Source organism: Notolepis coatsorum (assembly GCF_963971535.1).
Source record: "Notolepis coatsorum genome assembly, chromosome: 7".
NCBI classification, from domain to species: domain Eukaryota; kingdom Metazoa; phylum Chordata; class Actinopteri; order Aulopiformes; family Paralepididae; genus Notolepis; species Notolepis coatsorum.
In genome coordinates this window covers 525868-536352 of record NC_140171.1, presented here as the reverse complement: position 1 = coordinate 536352, position 10485 = coordinate 525868, and the positions used below count along the sequence as shown (strand labels likewise).

The window sequence follows — 10485 nt, the reverse complement described above, 5'->3', positions numbered from 1 at the left end:
ATATATATTTTTTTTTTAAACAGATACCGATATTTTCCGATATCACATTTTAATGCCAATATCGGCCGATAATATCGGACATCCCTAGTTTTAAGGCTGGCCTTGAAGGCAGCAATGGAGACTGAGGCCTTGATGGACCCCGGCAGCTGATTCCACAGGCGTGGCCCCAGTGTACTCTGCTTCACATGTGGAAAATGGCACCGTCGGTTGCTTTTTGGTCTTCCATGAGACCAATGGACCAGTCTCATGTAGACTAACACAACAGTACCCTGTTGTGCTGCGTCGGTCTGTGACATCTGCTGCCCAGTCAGCATCACTGAAAGCCTGTAAACTCAAATCAGAATTACACTTCTTTTAACACAACATCTTATCACTGGTGCCCTTTAAGAACCTCAATACATGCTTGACAGTGGCCCAATGTTCCTCAGTTAGTTTGTTAAAATACTGAGACAGTTTACTCACTATGAAACACAGATCTGGCCTAGTACACATAGTAAGATGGATTAGGCTACCGACCACCTCTCTGTACCGGGTGACATCGCTCATTAGTCCTGCCCCTTCAGTGTAATTGAGTGCCCGCTCACAAGGTGTTGATCTGGGTTTACAGTTCTGCATGTCAAACCTCTCTAGCATGTTCTTTACACACTGCTTCTGTGTAGGGATGCTCGATATTGGCTTTTTTACCGATACCGATATTCCGATATTGTCCAACTCTTAATTTCGATACCGATACCGATGTCAACCGATACCGATATATGCAGGGTTTTCCCCCAAAAAAACTGAATAATTTCAGGTAATTAATAATTTCACTGGATGCATTCAAAAGGCTTTCTAAATGTAAGCATTATCTGTGCAAAATATGATAATTAAAAAAGTAAAAATTAACATTACATATCTCTTGTTGTTGAATTAAACCAACATGCATACTTTTGACAATAAATAAAATAAGAATTGGTTCTTACTTGCTTGCCTGGGTAAATAAAGGTTAAATAAATGTTAAAAAAAAAAAAAAAAAAAAAAAAAAAAAAATTTACCGATACCGATATTTTTCGATATCACATTTTACTGCCGATATCGGCCGATAATATCGGTCGGCCGATAATATCGGACATCCCTACTTCTGTGACATTGTCACACATCCATCACACTGTTCAAAGTCGATTCCTAGGAAGTGTGTCAATCTGGGGAGGCCGGGTAGCGCAGCGGACTCTGTCTACCGCCACAGAGCCAGTGGGATCGAATCCGGCTGTGGTGCCTCCGGCTTGGCCGACCGTCCATACTAACACAATTGGAAGTGTTAGCGGGTGGGAAGCCGGCGTGAGTGGGTCCTGGTCGTTGTAAACAGCGACTCCTACAGTTCGGTCGGGGCGCCTGCACAGCGAGGGAAGGATCTGGGAGAGGTAGTGTGACCTTCCACACGTTACACTCCCCCAGTGAGAGTCCGCGCTGCCAGGTGAAAAGAAGTGGTGGGCTGGCTACACGTGTCGGAGGAAGCATGTGATAGTCTCCGCCCTCCCAGACCGACGGTAGGGGGTAGAGTGCACAACGACCAGGAAGGGGATTGGGAATTGGCATAACGACTAACATCGGGAGGGGAGAAAAACGGAAAAAGAAGGGGGGAAAAGATAAAATAAAAATAAAAACAAGTGTGTCATTCTGCCCATATCTTTCACCTGAAATGTCTTTGTGAGCATCTCTTTTACAACAAGTAGGACACTTGTAGGCCTTGTGGTCTGATGGTGTTAGGACACTTGTAGGCCTTGTGGTCTGATGGTGTTAGGACACTTGTAGGCCTTGTGGTCTGATGGTGTAGGACACTTGTAGGCCTTGTGGTCTGATGGTGTAGGACACTTGTAGGCCTTGTGGTCTGATGGTGTTAGGACACTTGTAGGCCTTGTGGTCTGATGGTGTTAGGACACTTGTAGGCCTTGTGGTCTGATGGTGTAGGACACTTGTAGTCCTTGTGGTCTGATGGTGTAGGACACTTGTAGGCCTTGTGGTCTGATGGTGTTAGGACACTTGTAGGCCTTGTGGTCTGATGGTGTTAGGACACTTGTAGGCCTTGTGGTCTGATGGTGTAGGACACTTGTAGGCCTTGTGGTCTGATGGTGTTAGGACACTTGTAGGCCTTGTGGTCTGATGGTGTAGGACACTTGTAGTCCTTGTGGTCTGATGGTGTAGGACACTTGTAGGCCTTGTGGTCTGATGGTGTTAGGACACTTGTAGGCCTTGTGGTCTGATGGTGTAGGACACTTGTAGGCCTTGTGGTCTGATGGTGTTAGGACACTTGTAGGCCTTGTGGTCTGATGGTGTAGGACACTTGTAGGCCTTGTGGTCTGATGGTGTTAGGACACTTGTAGGCCTTGTGGTCTGATGGTGTTAGGACACTTGTAGTCCTTGTGGTCTGATGGTGTTAGGACACTTGTAGGCCTTGTGGTCTGATGGTGTTAGGACACTTGTAGGCCTTGTGGTCTGATGGTGTTAGGACACTTGTAGGCCTTGTGGTCTGATGGTGTTAGGACACTTGTAGGCCTTGTGGTCTGATGTTGTTAGGACACTTGTAGGCCTTGTGGTCTGATGGTGTAGGACACTTGTAGGCCTTGTGGTCTGATGGTGTAGGACACTTGTAGGCCTTGTGGTCTGATGTTGTTAGGACACTTGTAGGCCTTGTGGTCTGATGGTGTAGGACACTTGTAGGCCTTGTGGTCTGATGGTGTAGGACACTTGTAGGCCTTGTGGTCTGATGGTGTTAGGACACTTGTAGTCCTTGTGGTCTGATGGTGTTAGGACACTTGTAGGCCTTGTGGTCTGATGGTGTAGGACACTTGTAGTCCTTGTGGTCTGATGGTGTTAGGACACTTGTAGGCCTTGTGGTCTGATGGTGTTAGGACACTTGTAGGCCTTGTGATCTGATGGTGTTAGGACACTTGTAGGCCTTGTGGTCTGATGGTGTAGGACACTTGTAGTCCTTGTGGTCTGATGGTGTTAGGACACTTGTAGGCCTTGTGGTCTGATGGTGTAGGACACTTGTAGGCCTTGTGGTCTGATGGTGTAGGACACTTGTAGGCCTTGTGGTCTGATGGTGTTAGGACACTTGTAGTCCTTGTGGTCTGATGGTGTTAGGACACTTGTAGGCCTTGTGGTCTGATGGTGTTAGGACACTTGTAGGCCTTGTGGTCTGATGGTGTTAGGACACTTGTAGGCCTTGTGGTCTGATGGTGTTAGGACACTTGTAGTCCTTGTGGTCTGATGGTGTTAGGACACTTGTAGGCCTTGTGGTCTGATGGTGTTAGGACACTTGTAGGCCTTGTGGTCTGATGGTGTTAGGACACTTGTAGGCCTTGTGGTCTGATGGTGTTAGGACACTTGTAGGCCTTGTGGTCTGATGGTGTTAGGACACTTGTAGGCCTTGTGGTCTGATGGTGTTAGGACACTTGTAGGCCTTGTGGTCTGATGGTGTAGGACACTTGTAGGCCTTGTGGTCTGATGGTGTTAGGACACTTGTAGGCCTTGTGGTCTGATGGTGTTAGGACACTTGTAGGCCTTGTGGTCTGATGGTGTAGGACACTTGTAGTCCTTGTGGTCTGATGGTGTTAGGACACTTGTAGGCCTTGTGGTCTGCTGGTCCTGGAACCCGGCTCCCGCGCAGAGCCCCGCCGGTGTGAAAGGCCTAAAGAGAGGAAACTGGTCGCTCTACCTTCTCGTCCGACTCTGGAGAAGACGGTTAAGCAACATTTCGCACAATGTTGACCGTGTTCCTTCAACCGTCTCCGTTAAAAAATAACAACTCTGGGACAACTCTGCCCTTTTCCCCCAAAGGCATATATTTATTTGAAATTATTCCAAGATGATAAAACACGGTTGATTAACATGAAATGACCAACAGGCGGGAACAGGCTTCTCTTCCAAGACAAAGGGTGAGAACATGAGATGAACACGTGAGGTCGCCTGTGTGAGAAGTGGAAGCATTCATCCGTTCAGTGCACACACACACACCTATGGTGGAGCACACACACACCTATGATGCACAAACGCACACCTATGGTGGACAGTCACACACACCTATGGTGGACACACACAGGAAGTGCTACCAAGAGACCCGTCTGTCTGGTCGCCACGAACTGGACCGCTGTTAGAACTCTTTAATCATTTTTCTTCCCTATATTACAAGCTTTTTACAACATAAAAAATAGATCAATAGCTATGATTACCTCATTCCTCATACTTAAATGTAAATATACAATATTTATTGCATTTCAAATATAATTCATTTTTTTTCTTTTTCTCCTCATTACCGTTTTGTTTAAAAAATAATAATAAATGCGCTGGTACCGTTCAGTACTATAATGATACGATTCTGTGTAAGTAAGGCAATGACCAGCAGGAGGCGCAATTTTACTATTGAATTGGGGTCTTTCCTGGATAAAAACCATGCGTTTTGTTCCTCTTCCTCTGGGTTCTCTCTCTCTCTCTCTCTCTCTCTCTCTCTCTCTCTCGATAATGACATCACTATGATGCAACAGTCACGGTTCTGCCCAGGCAGTGTAACCGTGGCAACGGCCCCTGTTTCACCAAGTGACTCTTTGTTTTTCTTTAATAAACATCAGCTAACAATTCATTCATTTATCATTTAGGGACATGCACTTTCTCTCGGGATTAAACCGGTTCCCGATCCGAACCGTTAGGTTTAGGGCCGTTGAGACTCAAGACCGTTAGCTTGGGGCCACTGGGACACGAACGATCTGAGATGGACTCTACGGTCTCTTTGCTTTCGATTTCTTGGCGTCACGACGTGGCTCCCGATAAGGACGCCCTGTGGTACCGACTCGACAGCCGATGCCATTATCAGTGCATTCCTAGTATCGTTAGGTATCATTAGGTACACCTGGGGAGGGGAGGAGCCTGACTGAGCATGGTGGTACATACAGAGAAACAAAAACAAAAAAAGAAATGCTAGATAAAGTCCAATAGACCAACCTCCTTATGCTAGCAGTCCAATAGACCAACCTCCTTATGCTAGCAGTCCAATAGACTAACCTCCTCATGCTAGCAGTCCAATAGACTAACCTCCTTATGCTAGCAGTCCAATAGACCAACCTCTTTATGCTAGCAGTCCAATAGACCAACCTCTTTATGCTAGCAGTCCAATAGACTAACCTCCTTATGCTATACATCCAATAGACTAACCTCCTTATGCTAGCAGTCCAATAGACTAACCTCCTTATGCTAGAAGTCCAATAGACTAACCTCCTTATGCTAGCAGTCCAATAGACTAACCTCCTTATGCTAGCAGTCCAATAGACTAACCTCCTTAGGGCTTGTGTCCATAGCGGATGTTTTTTTTAAGGCGGACCGCTTTGAAAAGCAAAAAAAATAAGCTCAGAGCATTTTCCTGAGTCTCGCGACTGCCACTTCCTCGGTGTTGATTGGTCGGTCGGAAAAGGTTATGATGAGCGCGCTCCTTTCCAAAAGTTGAACTAGTTTAAACTTTATGCGCTGGGAGTGCTCCGCCCAAAGACGCTGCCACGAGAGCGCATAAAACGCGAGGTGCGGCGCTGGGAAAAGGAGCGCGCCTGTAGCATAGAAATGAATGACAGAAAGGAGCTGACAACTCATAAAACGTCCGCTATGGACACAAGCCCTTATGCTATACGTCCAATAGACTAACCTCCTTATGCTAGCAGTCCAATAGACTAACCTCCTTATGCTAGCAGTCCAATAAACTAACCTCCTTATGCTAGCAGTCCAATAGACTAACCTCCTTATGCTATACGTCCAATAGACTAACCTCCTTATGCTATACGTCCAATAGAGTAACCTCCTTATGCTATACGTCCAATAGACTAACCTCCTAAGGCTAGCAGTCCAATAGACTAACCTCCTTAGGCTATACGTCCAATAGACTAACCTCCTTATGCTAGCAGTCCAATAAACTAATCTCCTTATGCTAGCAGTCCAATAGACCAACCTCCTTATGCTAGCAGTCCAATAGACCAACCTCCTTATGCTATACGTCCAATAGACTAACCTCCTAATGCTAGCAGTCCAATAGACTAACCTCCTAATGCTAGCAGTCCAATAGACTAACCTCCTAATGCTAGCAGTCCAATAGACTAACCTCCTTATAGATCTCTGGCACTTAAGTGTTTCCTATTTTTTTGGTTAGTTGCTACCAGTGAGAATCCATACAAATCGTTCCTTGCATAGCGATGCATTGGAAACAAACATGGTTATCTGGTCATCTCTGGCCATACAGTCCTTCCACATGGGCCTCCAGCGGGGGGGGGGGGGGGGGGGTGTAGATTCTGGGTACAAAAACACACTTTGAGATTTCACTGGAAGAAAGATTTTCACAACAGAGATGCTTCCCTTTTTTAGACTCCCGACGAACGCCACGCTGCAAAGGAGCACTTCACCCAAAAAAGAGAAAAAAAACAACGCAGAGTTATTTTGCACATAATCTCAAGGCGCGTCCAAAAAACTCGGAACGGTTTTGCACACATTAATTTCATTCGACAGTTATCGAGAGTAAATTAGTTTGAATATGGCGACCGGTGGTGATGCCATCGGAGACGAAACTGAATCCTTTGTGTTAATTACAGGAGCATAAAATTATATATAAAAAATAAAAAATAGCAATACCTTATATAGGGAACTGCTACCTTCTAATTTCATTGAGCTGTAATTAACACGACACAAGGATTCAGTGTCTCCGATGACATCATCATGACATGGCCAACAATCTCATTTACGCTCATCAACAGTCGAACTAAATTAATGTGTGCAAACCGGTTTAGAGTTTTTGGATGTTTATCGGTGAAATGCCCCTTTAAAAAGGTGCCGAAACACACCACTCAAGCTTGTTAAAGGGGAACCACATTTATATATAAATATATATATATATAAAAAATAAAATAAATTCATAATTGAATAAAAGAAAGTGTCCTCAAAGGAAGACGTGTGGAACATTGCTTGAAGCAGCTTCCTGACGGTTACGGTTTCACAGTGTTTACAAGGGCACGGCCTGCATTTATTCTACAAAACATATTTACTATTCCAAGAAGTATCTTCTGGGCTTAGGTTTGGTTGAGACAGTGCCAAAAAACATGATTATTATTTATTTTCTTAAAGGTGTTAGATAGATAATATCTTTATGTAGAGCACTCATTAAAGAAATACCCCCAGAGAGCTTTTAGGAAGGTGTGGAATAAAAGTATACGGTAATAGGATCATTATTTTTTAGATGTATCCTCTCCCTACTTCCCATTTCCCCGCGTGGAATGCACCCGATTGTGCTCTAGTGCGACACCTAGTGGCTGAATGTTACCTATAGCACCTTTAACTTATGTTGACAAAAGATAGAATAATTGTACAAATTACATGTATAGTAAATATGTTTTGCAAACTCATTGCAGGCTGTGCAAATGTAAACAAAACAACCCCCCCCCCCCCCCCCACCTGCGTAGTGCACCATTAAATATCCTTGGTCCATTGATAAGAATGAGGAAGAATAACTTTGCCTTAGACTCCACCTTGTGGTAGGAAGAGGAACCACATCAGAATGAGGAAGAGTAACTTTGCCTAAGGGCTCCACCTTGTGGTAGAAAGAGGAACCACGTCCAAGTTTAGGAAAAAGCGACCAGCTATGTGAAATTCTCTGAACGCCTGCTTTCTTTGATCAACGACGTCAAGCTACCCCCTTAATTAGACATGGCACTAAAGGGCCACTTCGCCATAAAACAACGTCGACTTATTTTGCACATAATCTCACACACATCCAAAAAAAAAAACTGTACAACAGTTTTGCATTAATTTAGTTAATTGAGAGTAGATTAATTTGAAAAGAGAAGGTAGCCGTTCCCTATAATACAAGGTATTGCTATTACTTCATCCACATCATTTCACGGAGCTACGCGACATGGATCCAATGTCCCCCGATGATGACATCACTGGCGGCCATATTCAAACTCCTTTACTCTGGTTAATCGTCAAACTAAATCAACGTGTGCAAAACGGTTCGAGTTTTCGGATGCGTGTGTGTGTGAGATTATGTGCAAAACAAACCGGCGTTGTTATTTTGGTGAAGTGTCCCTTTAACCCTTTCACTACCACACTACAGAAAGGTTAACCGTCTGTAGTGTGGTAGTGAAAGGGTTAACCGTCTGCAGTGTGGTTGTGAAAGGGTTAACCTTCTGTAGTGTCACAGTGAAGTGTCACAAAGGGTTAACCCTTTCACTGCCGCACTACCAAACGGTTAACCCTTTCACTACTACACTACAGAAGGTTAACCCTTTACTAGCACACTACAGAAAGGTTAACCGTCTGTAGTGTGATAGTGAAAGGGTTAACCGTCTGCAGTGTGGTTGTGAAAGGGTTAACCTTCTGTAGTGTCACAGTGAAGTGTCACAAAAGGGTTAAGGAGTGAACTCTCCATTGCTTTTCTCTGTGGCTTTTGACAAAGTGTTAACGTCCTCGTCCTCCACGAGACGGGCGAGACGTCCATCACGCCGTAGCGGGCGAGAGCGCGAGACGGACAGGAAGACCTCGGAGAGCGTTTTAAAAACCTAACCCGCTCGAGTTTCTCTCTCTCTCATAACTTGGCAAAGCGTTCAAGTAAATTGTGTCGTGGGCGGCTGGGTGGTGCAGCGGTCTAAGCGCTCGTCACCAACGCAAGAGACACCGGTATCGAATCCGGCTGTCAGCGTTGCCTCCGGCTTGGGCCGGCCGTCATACTGGCTCAATTGGCGGGAGGGAAGCCGGTGGGGTGGTATTCTGGTCGTTGTAAACAGCGACTCCTACAGGTCGGTCAGGGCGCCTGCACAGCAAAGAAGGGATATGATGAAGGTAGTGTGAGCCTCCCACTCGTTACACTTCACCAATGAGAGTCCGCGCTGGCAGGTGAAAAGAGGTTGCTGGCTGTCTCCTATGTATCGGAGGAAGCATATGATAGACTTCAGGACTCCCTAGACCGACCAGTGGGGGGCACATGCGAGCAACGGCCAGGAAGGGGAGGGGGGGAATTGGCATAACGACTAAATTGGGATGGGAGGAAAATCAGAGAAAAACAGGAGAAAAAAAGTGGATAAAAAATAATAATAAGTAAATTGTGTCGTGTCAATAATATTCAACCGAAAAAACAAAAGGAAATGAAACAGAAAATGCAAAAAAGGTCAAAATAAAAAGGAACACGCGAAATGTAAAGTTCTAACTCTCCTCCTGGCTCTGTGTCGCTCGTCTCCACCCGCCTTTTGGCACGTCGGGAGAAGGAGGGAATTTAATTCAACGCGCCTTCTCGTCTGGCACTTGTAGAATGGCTATTTAAGACAAAAAGAAATAAACGTATAAAAATAATATTCAAATAAATCACCATCTATAACCCACTACACACTCATGGCAATATTAGTGGTGTAGGCTGATGCGAGGGAATAGAATTTGCCAAAAAATGGAATGGGTATCTCTACTCTTAAAAGTGTTGAAATCTCATCTCTCTCTCTCTCTCTCTCTCTCTCTCCTCCCCCCCCCCCCCCCCCCCCCGACGACTCCAGCAATTAATGCTTACAAACACAAAACCTTTCAAAACGTTATCCGGAAGAGTAAAAAATCATCAAAACATCATCGTCATCGTCATCATCATCATCATGGAATATGCAACAAAAGGTAAAAGATGGAATGCAGAAGTCGGCCCTGCTAATAATAATAATAATAATATCTATAGTGTCGACGACGTCATGCCTCTCCGTTCCCGTAGTAACAAACGAGAGCCGTCGGCCACAAGGACACAGTGGAGCAGGTCAAGAGTCTGGTTCTCTTCGTTCAGAGTGGTTTAGTTCTAGCATGCTAGGACAGGTGGATGTAGTGTCAAAACCAGGCTAGTGCTATGCATTCCTCACATTGCTTCCGGCTGGTGTTTTAGTGTGTGTGTGCGTGAGTGAGTGAGTGAGTGAGAGTGGTGTGTGTGTGTGTGAGTGAGTGTGGTGTGTGTGTGTGTGTGTGTGTGTGTGTGTGTGTGTGTGTGTGTGTGTGTGTGTGTGTGTGTGTGTGTGTGTGTGTGTGTGTGTGTGTGTGTGTGTGTAGGTGTGAGATCGGAGTGCTTTGGTGCCACTCCCCCGACAGTCCATGGATTAGACATTAGAGTTATCAAGTCCTCTCGTTTTTTTTCTTTCCTGAGCGTAGTTCCGTTCACCGGCCCACAGGGGGCGCGGGAGGTGCTCCTCTGATCATGCCTGGAGGGGAGAAGAAGAAACCAGGGTCACGACGGGTCAGTTCTTTGCGTCGCAATGAAAAGAAACAAACACCAGTAGTAAATCATTAGCAGCAGCAGCAGCAGCAGCCAGCTGTTGCTCAACGAACAATAAACACTATGCAACAACCATCAAATGCACTCACAACACGCACATCCACACGCACACACTCACTTTAAACAAACAACACACTGCAGCACCCACTCTCCACACTTTAGAACACCTAGACACACACTTTATATTT

General features: G+C 45.3%; 1 protein-coding gene across 2 annotated transcripts in view; it reads right to left on the bottom strand.

Moving 5' to 3' along the window:
• Positions 1-3816: 3816 nt before the first annotated feature.
• LOC311232422 (WAS/WASL-interacting protein family member 2-like) overlaps positions 3817-10485 on the bottom strand; it is a 72298-nt gene continuing 65629 nt past the window's right edge. For both annotated transcript variants that reach the window (XM_084319212.1, XM_084319213.1), the window contains one exon: positions 3817-10223. In XM_084319212.1, the coding sequence (XP_084175338.1) occupies positions 10180-10223 (44 nt within the window). In that variant the 3' untranslated portion in view covers positions 3817-10179. The remainder of the gene's footprint in view (positions 10224-10485) is intronic.